This window comes from Ornithodoros turicata, chromosome 6 (assembly GCF_037126465.1).
Source record: "Ornithodoros turicata isolate Travis chromosome 6, ASM3712646v1, whole genome shotgun sequence".
NCBI classification, from domain to species: Eukaryota; Metazoa; Arthropoda; class Arachnida; order Ixodida; family Argasidae; genus Ornithodoros; species Ornithodoros turicata.
In genome coordinates, this window is record NC_088206.1 from 43,391,484 (window position 1) to 43,418,333 (window position 26,850).

A 26,850-nucleotide genomic window follows, 5' to 3' on the forward strand; every position below is an offset into this window, starting at 1 on the left:
AACAGCCAGGTACATGTGAACGTGTATAACGTTGATATTAACATTACCTTGAGTTTGGGGGAAAAACACAGGACGAACACAGGACGAGATGAACAGATAGACTCACTAACCAGCAATGAGGGCAGGGGGGGGGGGACAAGGTAAAAAGAAAGAGTACACTCCGGCGTCTCAGCGTAGGTGAATATGAGGCGCGTAATACGAACCTCTTAACGGTCGATGGTAGCATCGATAACTGCACAAGGGAACGTGTGTGCTTGCAAAGAATGGAAAGATATTCCAAAGCAGTTCCCGAAGTCTATCGTTCAGGCAACGGCCACTCTGGCCAATGTAGGAACCCCACAACGAAGGGACTGCAAAAAGTCGTGCGTGTTACGTATACCCCCACGGTGTGGGGGTTCCTACACTGACCAGAGTGGCCGTTGCCTGAACGATAGACTTCGGGAACATGCTAGTAATGTCAAAAAGAAATCAAGTACTTCTGAACTTGTTAAACGTCTGGAGGGCTGTACTGGTTGTTCGGCAGACCTTCCCGGAACCAACTGTTTAATCTCCTGCAATGACAGACTGTCCCGCGCTCTACTAGAATCCTCTCTAATAGCAACTACAAAAGGATGTGTGAGCCAACCTAGCATTGTCATCCCAGAAGGCTTGGTCACTCTCCTTAGCCCTGTTAGCCCCGGATAACTTCTTTAATCTTGACTAATTCCGTGGGACAGACTCAAACACATCTTATTCCGTACCTTATTCACTTCTGAGTTTTGCTTCTATGTTTACATTTTTATATATTGTACTGTTACTGTTACCAATATTTTTACTTTTTATCGTCCTTTTTGCAATCTGTACTGCTTTGGAATATCTTTTCATTCTTTGTAAGCACACACGTTCCCTTGTGCAGTTATCAATGCTACCACCGACCGTTAAAAGGTTCGTATTACGCGCCTCATATTCACCTACGCTGAGACTCCGGAGTGTACTCTTTCTTTTTACCCTGTCCCCCCTTGCCCTTTGTGTATTATAGCCAGGCGCCCACAGCTCCCCATAGAGCCCATAGTTTGAGATAATTCAGGCAACACCGGACATACGACCAATGAAAATGCGTCGTGATGCCTAGCAGCCAACCAAACAGCAACCTCTCCGTTTGGCTCGGCTTTCGGCCGGCCCTGGCTGCCTTTGACTTCTACTAGTTTTCATTCCTGGCGCCCGTTATTCCAAAATAACTAAGGCATTTTTGATAGACTAAATACATATTTATTGATGCAACGTATAAACTCAAATGTTTGACTCATATGTTCACCGTGCGTACAGGACGTTTCGTTCCTTGAATAGACAGCAACCAAACCAAGTTCGAACTTGCAAAGCGCACACACACACAGTCTACTTCTGGAGGCGAGCGAAGTGCACGAGTGCGTGCGTTTCACAGATGAACATCTTCTTCTCATTCTGGCGATGCACTGTGGGTCACACAGCCACGGGAAATACTTTTGTCGTTACGAACACTCTCTTCTTAGTCACTGTATTTGAAAATGCCACAGCGCTCGAAAGTGTTCCTCAGGCGTCAGCTCACCAAGCATTCCAGTTCCGACTCGGCAAGAATGTCCGTAGGTTGACACTTTATCGGAGATCAGTACATGGCTGGAGTCACTATAACTCACGAACAAACCCGCGCATACACTTCCTCTTTAGTCGTTGTGGTCAACCGACATCGGCGAGCCGCGGAGACGCAGCGACCTTGCTTGGAGCTGCCCGCCTGGCCGACTGCCCGCGAAAAGTGAGCTGTCAGATATTTCGAAACTTTATCAACCAATCCCGGAGCGCGCATCCTCCTTCGGCCAATGGGCATCCGTCATGATGCCTGACGATGTAATACCTCGTGACTGTGACGTGTTTTTCTTTTTCTACTGCCGCAAATGCGGGGAGCTGTGGAGGCCTGTTATAGCTTCATTGCTGGTTCGTGAGTCTATCTGTTCATCTCGTCCTGTGTTCGTCCTGTGTTTTCCCCTCAAACTCAAGGCAATGTTAATATCAATTCAACACCAGCTAGCTTGCCTGCTCCTGCTATGTTCATGTGTATAACGTAATATGAGCGAAAAATAGCGAGGCACCAAGTGAACGTGAATCAGAAACGCTTGCGCATGTGACTGAATGTTGCTTTTACTGCTCAGTTGCGTTAGCGTTTGCGACAAGTCAAAGTTGCCTTCACTGTCGTTACTAGGAAGAGCTGCAACATATCCTTCTCTATTCCCCACACTACCAACCTTTGAGGACTACACTTAGCGTATTTGAACCAGCCACAACCTCGCCCTTCACTCTGAGAAAATTATCCTATAGTCGAATCATGTTTACCAATCCGCTGCCTTGAAAGCACTGTTCACCTTTCTGGACAATGTAACACTGCGGTTCTGACTGCGAGCTTCCTCGTATCATTTTCACCATCTTGTCGCGAGCAATGAAGTTGAGTATCATCTACCGCGACGAAGCATCCCAATTATCATCATCATCATCCTTAAATTAAAGCGTTGTTGTTTATTTTCTATTTTTCGTCTTTCCTACGCTGTAGGTTTTCTCGTGATTCCGAGGAAGTTGTCGAAGAATTCAAAAGTGACAACACATTAAAGAACTGGGAACAGCCCTGCCATGACCATATCGAAAAACGATGAACAAAAAACTAAAACCACATTGTTATTCGAGAATTTGTCGGTGTTAAACATTTTATAATGTCTTACTTTTGCATAATAATTGTAATGTAATTTTACTATTTTTCTAAGAAAACTGTTATAGTAATCGATTATATTCGTGCCGGATTAGTGAGTGACGTACCTTGCTTGCTCTTAGACTAAATAATTCATTTACTAATACCGAATACCTTTTGCATCACCGAAGACGGCACCTGGTACTCGGTGAAGACTCCCTTGGCACAAGCTTCGAAAAGCCTTGAACCCAAGAATGCTGCCTTTGCCATGGTGATGACACCTGGAGATGAAATTACAGGAAACTCAGAGCAATGTCACCACACACAATATGCTGGTAACAGTGGGAAAAAAATTGGTTCCTCAAAAGAGTTGGTGCGTTTTATTATTCTATTGCGTTCCATTGATTACTACGGCCTGGGAGTTCAGGCAGAATGCATATTTGTAGAACGCGTCCTGACGGATTCCGAACACTTCTACAAACATTATCAAGCACAAAACGCATAAATCTAAATGTAGCAACGTAGAAAATCTGGCGAACCAGTGCAGCAATGTTGACGGAAGAGCCGATATTTCGAACAGAAACACCAGAGCCCCCAATTAGGGGCGGGCAAAGCAATTCACTTTAGTGAACTCATTCATTCTGTTTAATTCAGTCCATAGAATCGTTCAAAACAGTAGGCCACGCGCGCTAAAGCTTGCGAACAGACGGCAGCGCTTCATGCGGTGAAAAGCAGCTTCTCTGGAATTAGGTTGAGCGGTAGCGGAATTACGTTGAGTTAGGTAGAGACGGAGTGCAGTACTTTTCTATCGTCCCCGATTTCGGATGGCTCGACGTAGCAGCAATTCACAAACGGCTCGCGCTGTTTACTGCTGGATTATTGGTTATTCAAACAAAAAGGGGACGCTTCCAGACCTCCATTTTTATGCTGCTGCCTTTACGTCCGTATGAGAAACAAAGAAAGCTCCGCTGGATTCAAGCTATTCAGCGTCAGAAGTAAGGTACATATATATGGTTTATATAGTCTCCCATGTAGCACATGGTGGGACAATAGACGTCTAACCCAGAGATAAGTTGAGACTTTAGGGCTAGGTCTAAAAGTTGACGTCTACTAGACCTCTACGGGCTTAGATGCTTAGTGAATGTCTGCATGTAGATGTCTGAAACTGCTCTGCTAGGTCGATGCCTGTAGAAGACAGGACAGAAAGACGGGGTGAAGATGTTTACTGGTGCGCAGGTGATACAAGGAATGATTAAGTGCATGTGGCACGAGCCACGGTCTGGGGGCAGACTGTCGTCGTCTGTAAAAGTTTCAACATCCTGCCCCCCGACAACGTGGAGGTGGATGTTGGTACGTGGCTGACGGGTGGTACGTGGACAATGTGGGTTTGCGCGAAGTTTCCAGGGTCCGAGTACGGAACGCAGGTCGGTCTCCTCATCCATGCAGTCGAGCGCTGCAAACCATTGATGTCGCGGTTCCTCAACTTCTGGGTGTGCCGCAAGGGCGTTACTGCCACACTTTGCGTCTCATCCTCTTTGGAGGGCAGTTGACCACTCCTGTGGCAGTCTCGATGCTTCGGAGCTCGTGTGCGGATTTCAGCGTGTCCACGGCGCGCTGCGTTGTCATCAGCTGAGAAGTCCAGTTGGCACAGGCAGATGGTCTGGTCAGCGGTAGTGGCGGCCACGTTATGTACCGTTGAGAAGTCCGCAGTGATTCGTCCTTGCTTGTTTAGACGTGGCGTGACAACTGCGCTGCATCCAGGTGGTGTAGCTCCCGTTGCAGTGTTGCACTGCGGTCTTTGCTGAGGAGTAAGTTTGCCGCTGTCGATCGAAGGGTCGGAAAGCTCCGGTTGAAACTGCGATTGGTTATTCATCGGAGCGTTTGGGTTGTGTGGTATGTCATGCTGGCGGCTCGGCTCTCCATGGCACCTTTCAATCGCTATTTGGGGGAGGAGCAAAGCGTTTTGGTGGATGACTGTCCGTCCTTCGATCACTTGGCATTCATCAGTCAATGAGCATGTCGTTTCACTTGCGGTCTTTGAGGAGGTGGAGATCATTGCGTGTTCTGATGAGTAGTTTTGTACGCTCTGACTCACTTCTACAACAAGCGATTCTGCCGTCACAGCCTTGCACAGCACTTCCTCCGTATCTCCCTCTTTACCGTTCCCACCGAGAGTATCCTCAACAGTCAGGCTCTTGCTGTCAGGCCCGTTTTGGCCCTGATTATTGGTTGGAGGCTTGGCATATACCCGTTGCGATGTGTAGTCTTTCTGGGAACCTGCTTGTGACGCTGCATGTCTGGCCTTTATCGCGCTGATGATAGACATTCGTCTTGCGGTTAGGTAAGCCTTCGCCCTGGAAATCGCAAATGCGATGTCGCCCTGGTAATTCAGTTGCGTTAGATATTCGTCTCGGAATTCTTCCTCATCGTAGTGAGCTTCCATTTCGTTATCCGTATTCCTCAGGGCATCGTTGAGGTTCAGTAGCCGTTCCACGTCCTCTTGTAGTCTCGATCCTGTAGTCGGTTGCTGTCGATGAGACGCCATTTCTCGTTCCATTTCGTTCATGATGGCCCTCACCTGCGCACGTAGCAAGTTCCTTTTTGCGTTCAGATGCTGTCGTTCCATGGCTGTGGTCAGGTCCGTCGGCCGCATCCTTCTGTCGTCCTCACGTTCTATCAAGCGATCCTGGTCACGGCACCATGTAGAAGACAGGACAGAAAGACGGGGTGAAGATGTTTACTGGTGCGCAGGTGATACAAGGAATGATGAAGTGCATGTGGCACGAGCCACGCTCTGGGGGCAGACTGTCGTCGTCTGTAAAAGTTTCAACAATGCCCAATGGGTAAGAAACCTGGTGGATCGCAAGTCAACGAGTGGTCATTGTGCTCGGTGTGCTCAGCCCTACTTCCTGGTCCAGTCGGGAACAGTTGACAGTAGCATTGTCGTAAACGGAAGCAGAATACGTTTCAGCCGCACATGCATCTCAGGAGATATTCGTTGCGACAGCTTCTGCCAGTCTTCGAACACAGCATCGGCAAACCTGCTTGCATGTATACGAGGACAACCAGGGGCGCATCAAGATGGCCCTTGGTGAAGGGATCCGAGCTAGAACTACAAGAGCAGCATTCAGGGACACCCCTTCTGAAACCCGGCTTGACTTGATAGCAGAGGACTACCCAAGGAAGCTAACCCAAACAGCACAATGTACTGAAAGTCGAGTGCAATAGGGGTGGACGGGTAGGTGGAAGGCCTTGAACAGACTTGTGAAACTAAAGACACATTGATAAGACACATACCCAAGCAGCAAAATGTACTGAAAGTCGAGTGCAATAGGGGTGGACGGGTAGGCGGAAGGCCTTGAACAGACTCCTGAAACTAAAGAACATTGATAATACACGTACCGTCCACCCCTATTGCACTCGACTTTCAGTACATTGTGCTGCTTGGGATACCGTCCACCCCTATTGCACTCGACTTTCAGTACATTGTGCTGCTTGGGTAAGTTTCCAGGGTGGTGCGTGAGTACGTGAGGAGGAACAGATCTGGGCAGGGAAGGGAGGACATATCTGAGGCGAACAATTCCCTTTTCGCACACCGACCTGATAACAACACCGATAACACGGCCGGGAGCATTCGCGTAAGATGAAGAATAAGACGTGATGTGTAACTGAGGGAACGAGCATGAGACTTGTCGGGAGATTGCCGGATGAAATTGGCAGGTTGGCGCCTGTGATAGCCTTCTGGACGACAAATTGACTAAATGCGAGCTCTAAGAATGCAGCTAGGACAGCAGCTACGGTCCGCAGACGATACAGAGACTACATAATTTTATGATGATACCGTCAGTATCAAGTTGGTATCAAGAGTTATTACGAGCTAAAATAGAGGAAACTGATAAATTGGCGCCAGTGAGTGCCACTTGGGCGACGATTTGCCAAAATGTCTTAAGTATATAGATTGGGCTGGTTGGTGTAAATCCACAAGAGACCAAAGGACAAACACGAAACAACAACAGAGCGACTTGTGTGTGATCTTGTCTCCTGTTTGTTCTTTGGTCGCTTGAAAATGAACGATTTGACCAAACGCTACTTCGCAGGCCCTAGCAAGGGAACAGGTATGGGCCGCGGACTCACAGCTATTAAGCATGGATATACAGACTACGTAATTAAGTGATGACATCTTCGATATCACGTTTATATCCAGAGTTATTACTAAATGAAATGGAGCATATGGACAATTTGGCGTCTGCGAGTGCTGTGGCGATGCGAGTGGTGACGTCTGCGAGTGGCATTGATTTGATCAAACGCGACTTCTTTGGACCAGAGATTTTGAAGCAGAACTAAATACCAGATTTGGAGATAACGCTAAACAAGTGCTACGCGCCCTCGAGTACATTATTTATTTCTCGCTTAAGATGAAGCAATGCTTAGATCACGGCAATCAGGGCTCTCTCACACGCGGGCCGCATGTGCATGGCTTGCAGTCAGCTATTCTGTGTCCCGAGGGCTCTTGACCACTAAATAGAATAAAGCTGCCCCCCCCCACACACACACACACCAATAATGAAGAATTTGGAATGAAACCAGGTTTTCAGGCATTGTTTTTACCCTTGATCGATGTAGTGCTGATTCTCTCGACGTTAGGAAGTACATTCACATTCGAGCAGTTCTTGTGACTCATGAACCTCAACAAGTAGTTATAGCGATCTGGTCTGAACGAGCATTTTGATAAACTACACTGTAAGTAATATGATAATTGAGAAGTAATAGTGGAGACAAGTGCAGAGAATGGCATCTTTCTTCCCTCCGGGCATGTTGACCCACAATTCGCATGAACCTTTAAACACGTCACACCTAACCCTTTAAATACCATGCCAATGATGAGGACGGTGCCCAGAAGAAGAACAGTCTCCGTTCGAAATATCGGCGGCTTCTGTCCTGAGGTAACTCGCTTCCTACACTGTAAGTAATATGATAATTGAGAAGCAATAGTAGAGGCAAGTGCAGAGAATGGCATCATCTTAATTATTACTCTAAGTTGATGGGCTTGCAGCATAGCAGCAGCCTCTTTGGATATCATGCGCGAAAAATTATACGGAGCACAGAGAGGCGTAGAGAAAAAAAAGGGGAAAAAAGAGATGGAGTAGTTCTGTACGAGGGTCATTGTGTGAAAAATTTTAATTATGTCTCTTTCCCTGATTTTTTTCTTTTTCACATTGAAAATGCAAGCACAATCAACAATACAGTGTGTAAACCGACAATTTCAGTACTCCTGAACGTTTGGATAATCGTTCATGAAGAACTATGTACGAAGAACTTGAAACGCCTTTCAAATTTTCAGTGACTCATTTGGAAAAGAAGCTCATTTGTTTCTGTTGGTGTGTCAAGTGAAGTTTTTCATTGACGAATTGTATATGCGAATGCCTAATAACTATACCGCTCAGCTGTTTGCGCTACTACTTTGCTATAATTGCGGTCTTTTACAGGGGTTTCATTACCCCCACACCCAGGGATATGTTCACTCCCCCTGAACCACCTTCCTGTAATTCATGAGATTTCCTGATACAGCTTGGCCACCAATGCATATACCCATAGATATGTATCCATAAAGATATACCCCCCTATGGTTCGCTCAACTCGAAATCACGCAGACATCTTATCACGCAGGGTACCGCATCTTGTCTTCTATGCGCATTGATGATAGTGCCAGCTGCAACAACAATGACAAAGAAGAAATTGTCGTTCCTCTTCGGTGCTGATACGAGTTGCGCAACGGTCTAAAAGCTGATACCTTCCGTTCGAATTCAGCATGAGAGAGCCGCGACGATATGGCAAGGAAAAAAACTTGCCAAGATACGGGGCGCAAAACTGAACCTGCACGGCAAATCGCCGGCAGTCTGAACATTTACACGGCAGCAGACACTTACGAGCACTGGTGCTAAAGTCTGAGGAAAAGACATCATAGATGAAAATACATATCCGTTACGAAGCCGTTTGAATTTCACTGTTCATGGTAATCAACCAATTTTTCTCGAAGTGCAGCACGCATAAAGAAGTCCATGATTTGCTTACACGTCGACCTGCAAGAAATGACCCATAGTATCCTTCTGAAACATTGCATCACTTGCCAACTTCTTTGAGAAAAGTAAAAAGTAACCTGAAAAGTAAGTTCTGCAACCCCGATGATGGCAGGGGCAACCAAGTAATACACCACAAAGAGTCACGGGTGTATTCTGCATAGCGAAGCCATTATCAACGACTTATACTAGGCCCTTGTATTGGGATTTTAACAGTGGTGACCGCAAAATTTGGAAAAGGCGCCGGCAGAGCCCTCTAAAACGGGCAAAAACCTTTGTATCATGGTGCCAGGGGCACATTCGAGACGGCTTATGCCATTGCCCTTCCCACTGGGATTGTAACGAAGGCGACCGCAAAATCCGTAAAAGACCGCAGCTGAGCCCTTTAGAACGGGCGAAACCTCTTTAATCATGGTTCCAAACAGATATTATCAACGGCTTATGATGCTCTTTTACAGGGATCACAACAGAAGCGACCACAAAATTCGGAAATGGCTGCAGCAGAGTCCTTTAGAACGTACGAAACCCTTTGTGTCATGGTACCAAAGGCATATTCATGACGGCTTATGCTATGCATTTCTACCGGAGTTGCGCAATAGAGGACCGCAAAATTTGGATACGGCGGCAGCAAGGCCTTTTAAAACGGGCCATACTCCCTGTATCATGGAGCGAAAGAAAGAAAGTTAGCAGTGGCTTGTGCAATGCTATTCTGCTGGAGTTATAACACAGGCGATCGCCAAATTCGGAAAACGTGGCGGCAGAGCCCTCTTAAACGAGCAAAACCCCTTGTGTCATGCTGCCAAAGACATATTATCAACAACTTATACTATGTAATTCTACCGAGATCATAACACAGGCGACCGCAAATATCGGAAAAGGATGCAGCATAGCCCTTCAGAACGGGCGAGACCCCTTGTATCATCCTCCCGATGACATGTCATCAATGGCTTCTGCTATGCCCTTCTACTTGGATTGTAACAGAGATAACCGCAAAATACGGAAAATGCGGCAGCAGAGCCCTTTAAAACGGTCGATACCCATTGTATCATAGTTCCAAAGCCATATAAGTATACGCAACGGCTTATGCTATTGCCATTCTACTGGAATAATAACGGATGCGGCCGCATACTCCATAAATGGCTACAGCAGAGCCCTTTAAAAAGAACAAAAACCCCTTTAATCACGGTGGCAGACATTTTAGACACATATAAAGACGCGACGGCTTATGTTATGCCCCTCTCCTGTGATTGCATCGGAAACTACCGCAAAATTTGGAAGGCGGCAGCTGGGCCCTTTACAATGACTCAAATGATATGTATCATGGTGCCAAAAAGATACTATGAACGGCTTGTACTGGGACTGTAACAGTAGTAATCATTCAACCCAAGTTTTGCACAGAAAATCCACGGCAAGTATTGCACTTTTTACTTTAAATGATTTTAAAATTACTTTAAATTTTTTTTTTAAATTTAAATTTTTAAAATTTTTAAATTGTGGAAAACCTGACTCAGTGCAATACTTGTCGTGGATTTTCAATGTAAAACTCGGGTTGTAGGAAATAAAAAACTCGATAGAAAGGAAGCAGACAGTGGGAAATAATTTATTTGAAAATCAATGACGCCATCTTGAAGAAATCACGCCGGTGCGGGCGACTGGAGCACGACGGTTGCAGAGGCAGGTGGCACGCTAGTTCCAAGGCATCACACCAGATGGCGCCAGCATCGTATCTCTATACGAGAAAGACAGAGAACAAGAAAGTACTAGCAACACATAAAAATGACAACACTGCTCGACAAGTCTAAGCATGCCAGAGCGCGGGGAAAAGGCCTAACCGCTACTGCTAAACAGCACGGAGTAAACACTGCACATCGGGGGAAAAGGCTTAAGGCAATCGACTAGGCCTAACCACAGCGTCACAACACTTCGCGGCTAACACAAGGCGGGAACCACTAGTCACACGATGGTATATGTGCGTCAACAGGCTTGGACAGCGCTAAACAAGTCTAAACATTCGCGTACGGTGAGAAAATGCTTAACACGAGCACGGTAAAACAACGCGCAAGCATCGGTAACTCACTCACCTTTTTCCCCGCTGCGATGGAGCATCCGCTCTCGTCGACAGCCAGGGATCAAGTGACGACGGAGCGACCGACCGAGCGCACGTCTTCTGCCTACGAGAGCCAGAGCTGGACTGACGTAAGCGCCACTCTACGGGTGCTACGCATGCGCATGCGCTCCTAGTGCCCTCCGCGCGCTCCTACTGCCACCTGCGAGAGGCTAAGAGAGAAGAGCATTCCTGCGCCCCCTGCTGGCCGTTCTCATTGGTCGTGACGTCATCCTATTGTCTCAAGGCTACCCTGTTTTTTTCCACTAATGCTCCTCTAGACAAGGTCAATCTGCAATGAAGCCACGGTATGACGTCATCATGCACCTGCGTGGCTCAAGGACGCGTGTGCTCTAGACAGGGGACCTATTATTTATTGAATCACTATCCCAAGATTATTTCCGTTATTCTTCTATAACGATTGAATAGGAAACTATTGCAGAAGAGCACCATGCATGAAAGCTGATCGTAGGAATTCCAAAGTCTTACTAAATGAGACTTGCAAAAGAACAAAATATCCTAACACGTAACTCCATCAACGGCAAATAAGAGGACTAGGCACTCAACAAATCAACACAGAGTATGGGTAACCAGGAACGCAGAACTCAGGCAGCACTATCGTCAAGACGACAATGTTCCTTGTCAAAAAAGAAAAAATACAAAGCGTCAGCAAAGGAAAGCATGCATATCGGGGCATGTCAGAATACGTCAGGACAAATCGCACGACTGCGGGGCGACAGAGGAAAACAAACACTTGAACAGAGTGAAAAAGACACTCACCATCATTTTTCACGTTCACAGCATTCCCTCATTGTAAATCCGCTCATCACAAAATCCACCTGCATGGTCGAACACCATTTACCAGTGACGAACCACACATCCGCACCCCATCAGGGGCAGACAGAACCCCAGCGAAGCTACGCTCTTCCACTGACGACCAACGCAATTACCAGGAGCAGAATTTGCGTGTCCAGACCCGTCAGTGTTCAAGAGAGAAGTAAAGTCCCTGGATTATGCTCTTAGGGAAGTAGCGACAACCCTTCCCTCACTCTCCTTCCTTATCGCCCTCGCACTCCTCCAAACGCCATGTTCTTCCCAAGTGCCCGGCTCGCGGTGTAGCGTCCAGTTATCGCTCCGCGGGAGACTTGGAATCTATAAAGCCGTGATGGCCCAATAATATAAAAGTCAGAGGGTTCCTACCCCCTTATGTGAACATCATATTGTGGAGCCCTTATGTGAACATCGTACTGTGGAATCTCTTTTAACAGTCCGTGCGTTCCCGGAAAGGATGCGTATCCTCCAGATTCCTAACGCGCCTGGAAGCAGTATCGCGTTAGTGTTCTTGCCATTGGACTTTACAGGAGAATTTCCCGCTGCTTTAGGGCGTATCATGTGTTCATGAACATGCTCATGCGCGAATTCACATCTACAGCTTCAATCTATTAGCCAGGCAATGAAAAATATCCTACCTGAGCAAACAAGAAAATTCAATGAACTGAGTATATGCTCTGTAGTGCAAAAATCTGTAGTATATTCAGGAGGGTAATAGTGATGCTATAGTTCTCTTCTTAATGCAGGCCAATAAGAAAGCTGTGGACATATATGCTCATGCACATGCAAAAAGAATAGACAGGCACAGTTTTTATTTTTATTTCATCTTTTCCAGCATTATGCTGTCGAGAGGATGATCTTTACACATTCTCGTGGCTCAGACAGGCGCAGTTTTTATTATTCTTTCATCTTTTCCAGCATTATGCTGTCGAGAGGATGATCTTTACACATTCTCGTGGCTCTGCTTGAGCACTGCGTGTCCTTCACAATGCAGTCATCCCTCAGGATACAGGATAGCCTTTTTTTGGTTGATTCCTCGGCATACTGGTGAAGCGTGAGATTTGGCGATTGTATGAGGTACTAAATGTTCTTCACTGCTGTCCTCATCCCTACACTTTTACATCCACACCGCGCACTAGCAGCCTTTTGCTTCAGCACATTGTTCACCTTGCGGAGATGGATATGGAGCCGTGTGTGCAAGAAGTGCTGCAGCAGCTTTTCCGGCACCTTGTGGCAGTCTGGGAATCCCATGGATAAACTGGCTTTCAGAACAATTTCTGTCACCTGCTGCACTGAGTAAACACTACTCAAGATCATTTCGGTGTATTCCCTGAAATGTCCTTCAGCTACCTTCAACAGGTTCACTACTTGACGAGATGGCACAGTTAAAGGCATACTTCCACAGCTGTATGCCTTCATCTCTGTCAACGTATTACAGCCTTCAGATGATGAAGACAGTGCAGATATGCAGGTTGTACAGGCAATGTTCTTCCTCAGCTTATTCACAACGTACCCTGCAAGGTACTCCAGTGACTCCTCTTCTTCCGCTGGCACTGAGGAAGGTGACTCCATAGAATCCGGCACTCCTAACTGTACATCTTGCTGGTCAGATATGGCCACAAGAAGTTCGCCGTCACTTTTTTCGTAACTTCCATATTTGCTTGGAAGCAGGAACTCCGCCATTATCGCATTCCGTAATGCTGGCTTGAACTTTTTCGGCGCTGGCACCTGGTTTTTGGAGCGGATGGTAGAGAAGAAGTTCTCCAGAGCATCTTGGCAGAAGCGTGAAAACAAAACATATTCGAAGTTGTATTTCTGCATATACAGTTCTTGAAGACCAAGGGCACATGACGTGGAGAGAAGAATGCCAGTTGGTACAGGTTTCCACACTTTTCGTTGATCACCAATGCTTAGGTTTTCTACTACGCTCATGAAGTTGTTTAAGAAAGCTACACCATCCTTGCGTTTATGCAGCAACGCTTCCTCCTGTTTACGGGACGTCATCATGGTAAACCATCTGAAAACTTGATCAAAAAACCAGGCTGTAGCCAGTGCTTCCTTGTCCATCTGTTCTGTGTGTACGAGGTAGCGTATAGCAGCAGCTGTATCATGGTTGAACAGCGTATATGCCGGCCCGACCTTCATCTTTGAGTAGTGAGCTGGGTTTAGACATTCACGTGATAAACGTGGAGCAAGTTTCAGTTCATTTTCTTCGTCTATCTCTACAAGTTGTTCAATATAGGACAGTGAAACCTTGTTCGTAGGAAGATCATTCTTGGCTGCCACATCTTGGGGTAGGTATATGTGTTGACCACGGGTCAAGTGATTTCTCAGATTCTTCAGGAGATGAGGAACGTCTGCAGTGAAGTATAGGCGGCGACTCGGGTCACAAGGATGCACACTGTGACACTGTTTCTTGGAGTGCTTGCCCATAATAATTCCGTGAGCCCTCCAAATTCCCTGGTTCCCTCCTCCCATGTCACTGACAACAACATCTATCTTCAGCCCAATGCTCTCACTCTTGGCAATAATGCTGATGATGATTTTCTTCACTGTTGGGACATGAAAAGAGTCCCCAGTAAATTCATAGGCAATTACTTGCTTCCACCTGCTGCTCACTCCTCCTAGCATGAAGACGAGCGCGTGGGTTGCAACTGCTGATTCTGGCAAACATCCATTGCTCAGGGGTATGGTCGGCTTTCCAATGACAGTGCCTGTAGATGGATCAAAGTCGAAGCTCTCTGTGATCTGTATCTCGTCCAGCATAAGTACAGCGTGGCGCTCTTCCTCCTTCATGATTCCGACCTGGAAATCAAACAGACATCTCACATTGAGGCTTTTCAACTTCTAGTACATGATCACGGGGAACAATGTTCAGTAACTTGCCTTCACTTCTAGCGGTTTAAGCATCTCATGAAGTATCCCTGATGAAAATTTATAACCCTCAAGCCTTCTCTGAAGAGTTCCCTCTGAAGGTAGAGGTTGGCCTAGCCCTTGCATCACACTGTAGCCCCGAGCGCCACAAGAGAGTCTTAATTTAAGGCTCTTTATTATTGTCTCATCGCTCCACTTTATGCCTTGCATTGTCGTCTTTTTCAAGCATATCACTTGATCGTCGTTGAGGTACTGCTGTAACCCTATGATTTAAAACAAGAGTTTTCGTGGTTACATTTAACTCAATGTTGTGAATGCTTCTATCAGCATCACTACTTTGCATTATCTTACCTTCGATTAGGCTTTTGTTTTCTGTCTCCACTTTTGAGGCCCGTCTTTGTGTTGAGGAGAGTTTCCTCTGTAGCGATGAGACATTTTCCTCCAGCAATCTAATGCGTTTTGCTGCATCTTCAGAAGCAGTGAAGAATTTGATGCCTGCGGAACAGGAACTGTGTTATGACACCTATCACAGGAGCCGTATCAGTGTGCTCCACTTGCCTTCAGTTTGAGTGCTTTTCACTGTAGATCTTGTCACTGTAGAGCTTGTGACAATCATCTTGGACACCTCTTCATAAGCAACAACAAGGCCTGCACTATTCTCTCCTGGTAAAGTGTAATCTGTAAAAAGTGTTCGACGCCTGTCAAAATGATGGGGCAATAATCTCAGAGTGATAAAACGACAGGAAAGCACCATACTCGCATGATCAAACAGCAATCTTGGTTGAGAGGGACAACTCGACATATCTGTATCAGTGGCATCTGGAAGCTGCTCAGCTGCGTAGAAATCTATGAACAGAAACATGAATTGCTCATGTACCTTGCGCCATGAACTGCTACAGCAGCGCAAATGGAATACGCATACATACCTGTTTCATGTGCTTCTGTAAAGTTTTTGTCGCTGGCATCAGAGCCACTTGAGCAGGGTATTAGCTGGCCAGTGAATGACGATGTGATGTCCGCTAACACATGATGTTCCGAAGTGTTGGCGCCTAGATATCGTAAGCCGATGTCACGAAACTGGAGATCCCAACCGAGGTTCCAATAGACTTCTCTGAACCATCCTGTACTTACCTTGACCCATTCGGCGTCGCTCACGGGGATTCTTCCTCGATAAAACCTTCTCTGGTCGATGTGAAAAAATCGTCGGGATGTCAGCTTCTTCTGCCCGAACTTTTGAAGCACAAGCGATTCATACTGATCTTCTCTGAAGTGTTTCTAAAAATGCGTGAATTATATTAATCAAGAATTATTGACATGCCGATCCTACTAAGTATTCGAACGAACAAACTTTTTGAGAACTACGAATTGTGTGCATAAAGTACGCATACGTCATACGTAAAGAAGAGCGAATGTTCTATGAAATACTCACATCGCAGAGCTTACTACTTTTCGTCGGCTTGAATTTTTTTTCGACCTATCTTGTGCAGCCACATCTTTCGCCTCGCCGCAGCTTCTTTGCTTTTGCCCATAGGAACAGAAAACATAGCTTGCCCGGTTTCGGGACGACCACTGCACCTGAAGGCGCAACAGCCGGTCATTCTCAACTGATTAAGTTGCCGACGCACGAAAGATTATTCAAACCGCAAGCACGGGAGAAACTCAGCGCACTGTCGCCGCTGCAACCAGGTTTGGGAAGATCATGGCGGACGGAAACGGCGGAAGTGCCGCTAGGAAATCACGTGCGCGACTCCGGCCAATGTGTGCATTTTGCCGGCGCCGTAAAGCCTGTCGCTACTTCTCAAAGAGCGAGGTCATCCAGGGACTTTAGAGAGAAGTGAATCCTTGCGCCCCCTGCAGGCCGTTCTCATTGGTCGTGACGTCATCCTATTGTCTCAGGGCTACACTGTTTTTTCCACTAATGCTCCTCTAGACAAGGTCAACCTGAAACAATAGTCTCGCGGAATGACGTCATCATGCAGGTGCGTGGCTCAAGGACGCTTACGCTCTAGACAGGGGACCTGTTATTTATTGAATCACTATCCCTAGATTATTTCCTTTATTATACTATAATGATTGCATAGGAAACTATTGCAGAAAAACACCATAGATAGGAGATTCTAGCATTTCATTCCCAAAGTCTTACTGTACAGGGAAAAAATAATGGTTCAGCAAGACATGTCCATCCCAACCAAGAGCCTTGCACCTAACTGAATAATGACGCTTTGTTCCTCCTGAATAAAGTCACACACCTGTCCCCCTCGCGGTTACTCTCTGAACTAAATGAATCGCAAAATTATTAAGAATAGCACTATTCCCATTCAAGGCAGCACTATCGTCGTCGTCAAGAATATTCCTTGCACAAAAAGAAAAAAAAAAACTACATGTAGAAGGAAAGCATGTCAGAACAGGCCCAGGCATGTCAGCGCATGTTTATCAGACAACAAGGGGGAAAAAAGCGAAAAGAAACAAAGAAGAAAACCAGTATCAAACTATTTCTAAGCACACGCACACCTCTTATTCAAAAACAGTGCTCATCATAAATCCGTCCAGGACAATACACACCATTTTTTGTATTGCTACACTTTTTTCCAGTAACGGTCAATGCATTGCTACAGACTTCGTGACGTCATCACATCCTGTCTGAAGAAGAAGACAGCGGCAAAGACTCCTATTATTTATTGAATCGCAAGATTATTTCCTTTGTCCTACTCTTAATGACATTCATTCTCTCATTAAAATTCAACAAAAAAGCACCCTGCATATTAACGATTTTCACCCCAAAGGCTCATCATGGTCATTAGAATTACAGTAAACTACCACTGCTCTTTAAAATGATAAGTGAGTCCACTCCACATCACCTCCAGGCTTATGTAATACATGACCCTTTCTATGCTCATACATTCGTTGTCTGAGGCTACACCTGCGAGCAAAAACGCGCGGAAGCCTGCGAGCAAAGTTCCATTCGCGCACGCCAAAGCACAAGACAGAACGCCTTTACGGGAACATGATGGCATTCCAACCATATTAATGATTTTCTACCTTGCATTGCAGTTCAGAAAAACTACTACAAAACTATAACTTGAGGAGCCCATTAAAATTCTACTTTCTATGGAAACTATTATTGCCCTATTACTTGGATCGCTATTAATGAAGCGCTCCAATTTTTTCTCTCTTCCCATTTCAGCCTTGTCACGCAGTGAAGCAGACTCACATCCAAAATAATTAATTTACACTGAGGGTGCACTGCTTCAGGAATTCCTATCCTGCGCTCAGATGCGAGCATTTCTTCACGGATACCTTTAACAGCTGACTTCCTCTACATACCGAGCTCCTAACAACATCTAACAAACAATCAGAGAAACCATCTTCTCAGCCGCACCATGCGACTTTCTTCTGCGTAAAATCGGTGATTTGAGGAAGAGAGCAGCGAAAAATTGCGCGCACTTGTGCTTGACTTAAAAAAACCTGAAGCATATGCTAATAAACTAAGAAAAAGACACTCATGTCTGGTACCTGATAGTGCCACATACACAGACGCATTGCCCTTGCGTGAAGAAAGCACAGGACAGGGATACACAAATTTCCTTAGGTGAGCAGGGAAAAGGCTTAAGACCTCAGGTCACCACACATCGCCACGCGGCTAGCACAACATGACACCAACAAGATACTAGCAGCGGAAAGAACTGCAACACTGCTAAACAAGTCCAGACATGAAATGATGACGTCACAAATCAGGAAAAAAGCACACGCATGCACGCACAGAGGACAACGCATTAAGCACACGGAGCGCTCAGGAATAATCGTAGCGTTACCGCACATCGCTTCGAAGCTCAACGTCTAACACAAGACGGCAGCAACAAGATATTAGCGAAGCGTAAAAAATGCAACACTACTGAACAAGTCCAGTCATGCGACATCGCATACAAAACACTGCTCATCGGGGAAAAGGCCTAAGCCTGCGGCGGATCATCATAGAGCATACACAACTTCATTTTTTTCTATTTTGCGTAAACTATACGCGGTCTGCTTTGAAAACGACGTACAAATTTTCTTAAGGAGCAGAGAAATATAGAAATTTCTACTCCGTGCTCAGATACCAGCATTTCTGCTCAAAAACCTGCAAAATTAAGCACTGCTTACTTCGTCAAGATATCGAACACCCAACAAAATCAAACAAACAACCCCACTTCCACTGGTAGAACACTATTGAGCTTTTACGCAGGAGGCTTTCTTCTACATAAAAGTAGATAAAATAAGAAAAGAGCAGCGAAAATTACACGCACTTTTGCTCGCATAGCTATAAGACGCACGACGCACACGCTAATAAACTGTGACAAAGATGCTATCAGATAATTCTTGCATAATGCTAAATACTCATTTGCATTGGCCCTGCGTGAAGAAAGCACAGGACAGGGATACACAATTTATCTTAAGCGAGCAGGGAAAGTCACTTCTACTCGAATAGCTTAATACCATAAAGTCTTAATTTTTGCAAAGAAAAGAAAGCTTGAACAGCGCTACGAAGGTGACAGACACATACAAACAAACAAACAAACAAACAAACAAACAAACACTTCTATTCATTTGTATTGATAAAGGCGTAAACCACACTACAAGGACAAAGCACACTGCTTCAGGAAAGCGTATCAAATGCAACGCAACAGGTCCGGCTCTCATAGAATAGCCTGCCCAAAACAAAGACTTCACCAGGTTTGCGAGGCAATTCCATTAAAAACGTTCTCGGTCTATCCTACAGATAGCAATGCAAGCGCTGCTACGCTTATTTTTTAAACCACTATTCCACGCAATAGTACATAAATGTATCACTCGTGTCACATGAAAAGGCACACACAAAGAACTTACTTGTCAAGTGGGATCCCTGGTTCAGAAAAGCGCGCGCACACACAGACACACACTCACATTTTCACACTCACAAACGCAAAGTCTATTCTCACAACCACATAAATCGATATTATTCCTCAGGTCAATAATTATCCTACCATCGTCAAAAGATGGATCACTCTTGTATGCGATCGCAAAGCGATAGGTCTTCGTTCAGGATGTAATAGGATATCGCCATTCGACCGACGCGAACCAAAAAAGAAAGAAAGAAAGGAATGCACGTTCGCTATACCTCCACAAAGAAAACGGTGCCGTGCTTCTACGCAGCGATCATCATACAGGACTGAATTGCCTTCTTCGTTTTTCTTTTATTTTCTTGCACCCATATATTTTGCAAGAATACTATAGAGACCCAACAGAGCAGTGCGCTCCCATCAACACACCTTGGGCTGACCTTACACACCCGGAGCCTTTTCTGAATACATTCTGCTGGCGCTGGAATAAAAAGATTTATCGCCAGGGTACAACAATGTCAGCTCTGCTTCCGTTTAAGTGATAAAACAGTGCGCCTGCTCGGGGAAACGGTAACGGATCGGCCCGCGTTGCGCTCGCACGGGGAATCGCGCGCGTCGCGTCCCGAGAACGGGCCCGCGTGTGGCTCGCGTGGGGCGCACTGTTTTATCACTTAAACGGAAGTAGAGCTGACATTGTTGTACCCTGGCGATAAATCTTGACGAAGTAAGCAGTGCTTAATTTTGCAGGTTTTTGAGCAGAAATGCTGGTATCTGAGCACGGAGTAGAAATTTCTATATTTATCTGCTCCTTAAGAAAATTTGTACGTCGTTTTCCAAGCAGACCGCGTATAGTTTACGCAAAATAGAAAAATGAAGTTGTGTATGCTCTATGATAATCCGCCGCGGGCTTAGGCCTTTTCCCCGATGAGCAGTGTTTTGTATGCGATGTCGCATGTCTGGACTTGTTCAGTAGTGTTGCAATTTTTACGCTTCGCTAATATCTTGTTGCTGCCGTCTTGTGTTAGACGTTGATCTTCGTAGCGATGTGCGGTAACGCTACGATTATTCTTGAGCGCTCCGTGTGCTTAATGCGTTGTCCTCTGTACGTGCATGCGTGTGCTTTTTTCCTGATTTGTGACGTCATCATTTCATGTCTGGACTTGTTTAGCAGTGTTGCAGTTCTTTCCGCTGCTAGTATCTTGTTGGTGTCATGTTGTGCTAGCCGCGTGGGGATGTGTGGTGACCTGAGGTCTTAAGCCTTTTCCCTGCTCACCTAAGGAAAATTGTGTATCCCTGTCCTGTTCTTTTCTTTACGCAAGGGCAATGCGTCTGTGTATGTGGCACTATCAGATACCAGATATGAGTGTCTTTTTCTTAGTTTATTAGCATATGCTTCAGGTTTTTTAAGTCGAGCACAAATGCGCGCAATTTTTCGCTGCTCTCTTCCTCAAATCACCGATTTTACGCAGAAGAAAGTCGCATGGTGCAGCTGAGAAGAGGGTTTCTCTGATTGTTTGTTAGATGTTGTTAGGAGCTCGGTATGTTGAGGAAATCAGCTGTTAAAAGTATCCGCGAAGAAATGCTTGCATCTGAGCGCAGGATAGGAATTCCTGAAGCACGGCACCCTCAGTGTAAATTAATTATTTTGGATGTGAGTCTGCTTCACTGCATGACAAGGCTGAAATGGGAAGAGAGAGAAAAAAAATGGAGCGCTTCATTCATAGCGATCCAAGTAATAGGGCAATTATAGTTTCCATAGAAAGTAGAATTTTAATGGACTCGTAAAATTATAGTTTTGTGGTAGTTTTTCTAAAGTGCAATGCAAGGTAGAAAATCATTAATATCGTGGGAATGCCATCATTGTTCAGTAGTGTTGCAATTTTTACCCTTCGCTAATATCTTGTTGCTGTCGTCTTGTGTTAGACGTTGAGCTTCGTAGCGATGTGCGGTAACGCTACGATTATTCCTGAGCCCTCCGTGTGTTTAATGCGTTGTCCTGTGTGCGTGCATGCGTGTGCTTTTTTTTTCCTGATTTGTGACGTCATCGTAGCATGTCTGGACTTGTTTAGCAGTGTTGCAGTTCTTCCCGCTGCTAGTATCTTGTTGGTGTCATGTTGTGCTAGCCGCGTGGCGACGTGTGGTGACATGAGGTCTTAAGCCTTTTCCCTGCTCACCTAAGGATATTTGTGTATCCCTGTCCTGTGCTTTCTTCACGCAAGGGCAATGCGTCTGTGTATGTGGCACTATCAGGTACCAGACATGAGTGTCTTTTTCTTAGTTTATTAGCATATGCTTCAGGTTTTTTTAAGTCAAGCACAAGTGCGCGCAATTTTTCGCTGCTCTCTTCCTCAAATCACCGATTTTACGCAGAAGAAAGTCGCATGGTGCAGCTGAGAAGAGGGTTTCTCTGATTGTTTGTTAGATGTTGTTAGGAGCTCGATATGTTGAGGAAGTCAGCTGTTAAAGGTATCCGTGAAGAAATGCTTGCATCTGAGCGCAGGATAGGAATTCCTGAAGCACGGCACCCTCAGTGTAAATTAATTATTTTGGATGTGAGTCTGCTTCACTGCATGAGAAGGCTGAAATGGGAAGAGAGAAAAAATTGGAGCGCTTCATTAATAGCGATCCAAGTAATAGGGCAATTATAGTTTCCATAGAAAGTAGAATTTTAATGGGCTCCTAAAGTTATAGTTTTGTAGTAGTTTTTCTGAACTGCAATGCAAGGTAGAAAATCATTAATATAGTTGGAATGCCATCATGTTCCCGTAAAGGCGTTCTGCCTTGTGCGTGCGCGAATGGAACTTTGCTCGCAGGCTTTCGCGCCTTTTTGCTCGCAGGTGTAGCCTCAGACAACGAATGTATGAGCATAGAAAGGGTCATGTATTACATAAGCCTGGAGGTGATGTGGAGTGGACTCACTTATCATTTTAAAGAGCAGTGGTAGTTTACTGTAATTCTAATGACCATGATGAGCCTTTGGGGTGAAAATCGATAATATGCAGGGTGCTTTTTTGTTGAATTTTAATGAAAGAATGAATGTCATTAAGAGTAGGACAAAGGAAATAATCTTGCGATTCAATAAATAATAGGAGTCTTTGCCGCTGTCTTCTTTTTCAGACAGGATGTGATGACGTCACGCAGTCTGCAGCAATGCATTGACCGTTACTGGAAAAAAGTGTAGCAATACAAAAAATGGTGTGTATTGTCCTGGACGGATTTATGATGAGCACTGTTTTTGAATAAGACGAGTGCGTGTGCTTAGAAATAGTTTGATACTGGTTTTCTTCTTTGTTTCTTTTCGCTTTTTCCCCCGTGTTGTCTGACAAACATACGCTGGCATGCCTGGGCCTGTTCTGACATGCTTTCCTTCTACATGTAGTTTTTTTTTCTTTTTGTGCAAGGAATATTCTTGACGACGACGATAGTGCTGCCTTGAATGGGAATAGTGCTATTCTTAATAATTTTGCGATTCATTTAGTTCAGAGAGTAACCGCGAGGGGGACAGGTGTGTGACTTTATTCAGGAGGAACAAAGCGTCATTATTCAGTTAGGTGCAAGGCTCTTGGTTGGGATGGACATGTCTTGCTGAACCATTATTTTTTCCCTGTACAGTAAGACTTTGGGAATGAAATGCTAGAATCTCCTATCTATGGTGTTTTTCTGCAATAGTTTCCTATGCAATCATTATAGTAGAATAAAGGAAATAATCTAGGGATAGTGATTCAATAAATAACAGGTCCCCTGTCTAGAGCGTAAGCGTCCTTGAGCCACACACCTGCATGATGATGTCAGACCGCGAGACTATTGTTTCAGGTTGACCTTGTCTAGAGGAGCATTAGTGAAAAAAAACAGTGTAGCCCTGAGACAATAGGATGACGTCACGACCAATGAGAACGGCCTGCAGGGGGCGCAAGGATTCACTTCTCTCTTGAACACTGACGGGTCTGGACACGCAAATTCTGCTCCTGGTAATTGCGTTGGTCGTCAGTGGAAGAGCGTAGCTTCGCTGGGATTCTGTCTGCCCCTGATGGGGTGCGGATGTGTGGTTCGTCACTGGTGAATGGTGTTCGACCATGCAGGTGGATTTTGTGACGAGCGGATTTACAATGAGGGAATGCGGTGAACGTGAAAAATGATGGGGGTTGTCTTTTTCACTCTGTTCAAGTGTTTGTTTTCCTCTGTTGCCCAGCAGCCGTGCGATTTGTCCTGACTTGTTCTGACATGCCCCGATATGCATGCTTTCCTTTGTTGACGCATTGTATTTTCTCTTTTTTGACAAGGAACATTGTCGTCTTGACGATGGTGCTGCCCTGAGTTCTGCGTTCCTGGTTACCCATACTCTGTGTTGATTTGTTGAGTGCCTAGTCCTCTTATTAGCCATTGATGGAGTTAGGATATTTTGTTCTTTTGCAGGTCTCATTCAGTAAGACTGTGGAATTCCTACGATCAGTTTTCATGCTTGGTGCTCTTCTGCAATAGTTTCCTATTCAATCGTTATAGAAGAATAACAGAAATAATGTTGGGATAGTGATTCAATAAATAATAGGTCCCCTGTCTGGAGCACACGCGTCCTTGAGCCACGCAGGTGCATGATGACGTCATACCGTGGCTTCATTGCAGATTGACCTTGTCTAGAGGAGCATTAGTGGAAAAAAACAGGGTAGCCTTGAGACAATAGGATGACGTCACGACCAATGAGAACGGCCAGCAGGGGGCGCAGGAATGCTTTTCTCTCTTAGCCTCTCGCAGGTGGCGGTAGGAGCGCGCAGAGGGCGCTAGGAGCGCATGCGAGTGGCGCTTACGTCAGTCCAGCTCTGGCTCTCGTAGGCAGAAGACGTGCGGTCGGTCGGTCGCTCCGTCGTCACTTGATCCCTGGCTGTCGACGAGAGCGGACGCTCCATCCCAGCGGGGAAAAAGGTGAGTGATTTACCGATGCTTGCGCGTTGTTTTACCGTGCTCGTGTTAAGCCTTTTCTCGCCGTACGCGAATGTTTAGACTTGTTTAGCGGTGTCCAAGCCTGTTGACGCACGTTTACCATCGTGTGGCTAGTGGTTCCCGCCTTGTGTTAGCCGCGAAGTGTTGTGACACTGTGGTTAGGCCTAGTCGATTGCCTTAAGCCTTTTCCCCCGATGTGCAGTGTTTTCTCCGTGCTGTTTAGCAGTAGCGGTTAGGCCTTTTCCCCGCGCTCTGGCATGCTTAGACTTGTCGAGCAGTGTTGCCATTTTTATGTGTCGCTAGTACTTTCATGTTCTCTGTCTTTCTCGTATAGAGCTACGATGCTGGTGCCATCTGGTGTTATGCCCTGGAACTAGCGTGCCACCTGCCTCTGCAACCGTCGTGCTCCAGTCGCCCGCACCGGCGTGATTTCTTCAAGATGGCGTCATTGATTTTCAAATAAATTATTTCCCTCTGTCTGCTTCCTTTATGTCTAGTTTTTTATTTCCTACAACCCGAGTTTTACATTGAAAATCCACGACAAGTATTGCACTGAGTCAGGTTTTCCACAATTTAAAAATTTTTTAAATTTAAATTTTTAAAGAAATTTTAAAGTAATTTTAAAATAATTTAAAGTAAAAAGTGCAATACTTGCCATGGATTTTCTGTGCAAAACTTGGGTTGAATGATTATTACTTGTAACAGAGGCTACCGCAACGTTCGGCAGCAGATTGAGCCCTTTAAAACGTGCGAAGCCCCTTTAATCCTGGTGCCAGGGCGTACATGGAGAAGTCGCGTCCGAAGAAACTGCTTCCAAAACGACACTCGCTAAGCAAACAGCGTCCTAAGCTGAGTTTGTAGTATGTATATGTGAAAGTAAGATCACGGGGTTCAAACCCCGTATCTTGGTCCCCTGTTGCACCCTGAGAGGTCGCGTTTGACAAAATCGCTTCCAAACCGGTACTCGAAATGGCCAATTTCGTCAACTTCGGGGCTTAATATCATTTGATATAAAAATAATATTAAAGATGTCTTCAACTAATTTTGTAATATGTATATGTGAAAGTAAGATCACGGTGTTTAAACCCGTACGTTGTTCCCCTGTTGCACCCTGAGAGGTCGCATTTCACAAAATCGTTTCCAAAGTGGCACTCGAAATGGTCAAGTGGCCAATTTCGTCATGTTCGGGGCTTAATATCATTTGATATAACGATGATAATAAAGATATCCTAAGCTGATTATGTAATATGTATATGTGAAAGTAAGATCACGGGTTTCAACCCCATATCTTCGGTAACCTTCTGAAAGGTCGCGTTTGACAAAATCACTTCCAAAACACCACTCGAAATGGACAGTTTTATCAAGTTGTATAGTTTAATATAAAAGCGATATAAAATACAAAACGGTATCATTTGTATATTACTCACTGAAAATAAAGTTGTCTGGTCTGTCAGCCACTTCGAGTTCTGGAAAAAATGACCGTTCTCGTTTCGAACTCCTTCAGACCGGCAGTACAGTCTCAGCGCATGCGTATTACGATAATACTGGGACTTAGTCCGTGGAGCGCCTAGTAGGGGAACCCTGTCTGAGTCACAACTTTGAAGGCCCTGGGTGCATCAGGATTAACACTCACACATCGTGCCGTGGCTGGAATGTGTCCTGGAGGACGTACTGAACGAAAATAGGCGATGACATTTCCAAAATTTGACTGCCTTTGTCGAAAAATCGTAGTCTAAATATGGGCGATGTGCGAAAAATCGACGGAATCCCCATAGGCGCAATGCATTAAAATTCATTTGGCCAGAGTGCACTATGCTTATATTCTGCTGGCGCCTTTCATGTCTCCAGGGGTTCTTTACATGGTGTTCTTCTCTATTAGACGATGACATCTTAAACATTTCAATCTGTTTTGCTGTTAATTAGCATAAACGCTGTCTCCCATTGAATTCACATCCTGTAAGGCCGCTTCCCGCATAGCGGCTGAGTATAGTGACGGAGTGCGCCGGCGGGGGGGGGGGGGGACCGCGAATTTTGGGATTGAGCACATCGACGTTCTCGAACATCGGTCGCCCACAAGGTGGTTAGCCTCCAATATTGCCAAAGTAGCACCATGGTAGCAGACGAACTAACCAAGCCACTTCCTCGTCTTGAACACGAAGCCCTCAGAATCCAGAAGGGGTCGATTCAGGAGTAGTTGTCGAGGGGGTTGCGAAAACAACGTCAATTTTATGTCTGGGTGCACGGGCGGACACTCACCCGCACGCACCCGCATACTACTGTTCTTCTTTATTAACCGTGTGACACTTCCAGCAAGTAGTTGCTTCCGTTCTTGCTGCCACTCTAGAGTTCGACTATTTGAGGGGGCTGCCCAGGTAACACATGGTGCGCTAGTATACGTCTAAAAATGGGCTAACTTGAGACTTTAGGGATACCGATAAATTTGGACGTCCAGAAGTCGTCCCGTCCATAAAGCTATACATTATT

The 26,850-nt window shown here is 45.5% G+C and overlaps 1 protein-coding gene across 1 annotated transcript in view; it reads right to left on the reverse strand.

Annotated features, from left to right (window-relative positions):
- LOC135397931 (uncharacterized) overlaps positions 1-26,850 on the reverse strand; it is a 265,815-nt gene that overhangs the window by 207,550 nt on the left and 31,415 nt on the right. The window contains exon 2 of the mRNA XM_064629423.1: positions 2,864-2,970. Coding sequence (XP_064485493.1) covers positions 2,864-2,970 — 107 coding nt within the window. The remainder of the gene's footprint in view (positions 1-2,863; positions 2,971-26,850) is intronic.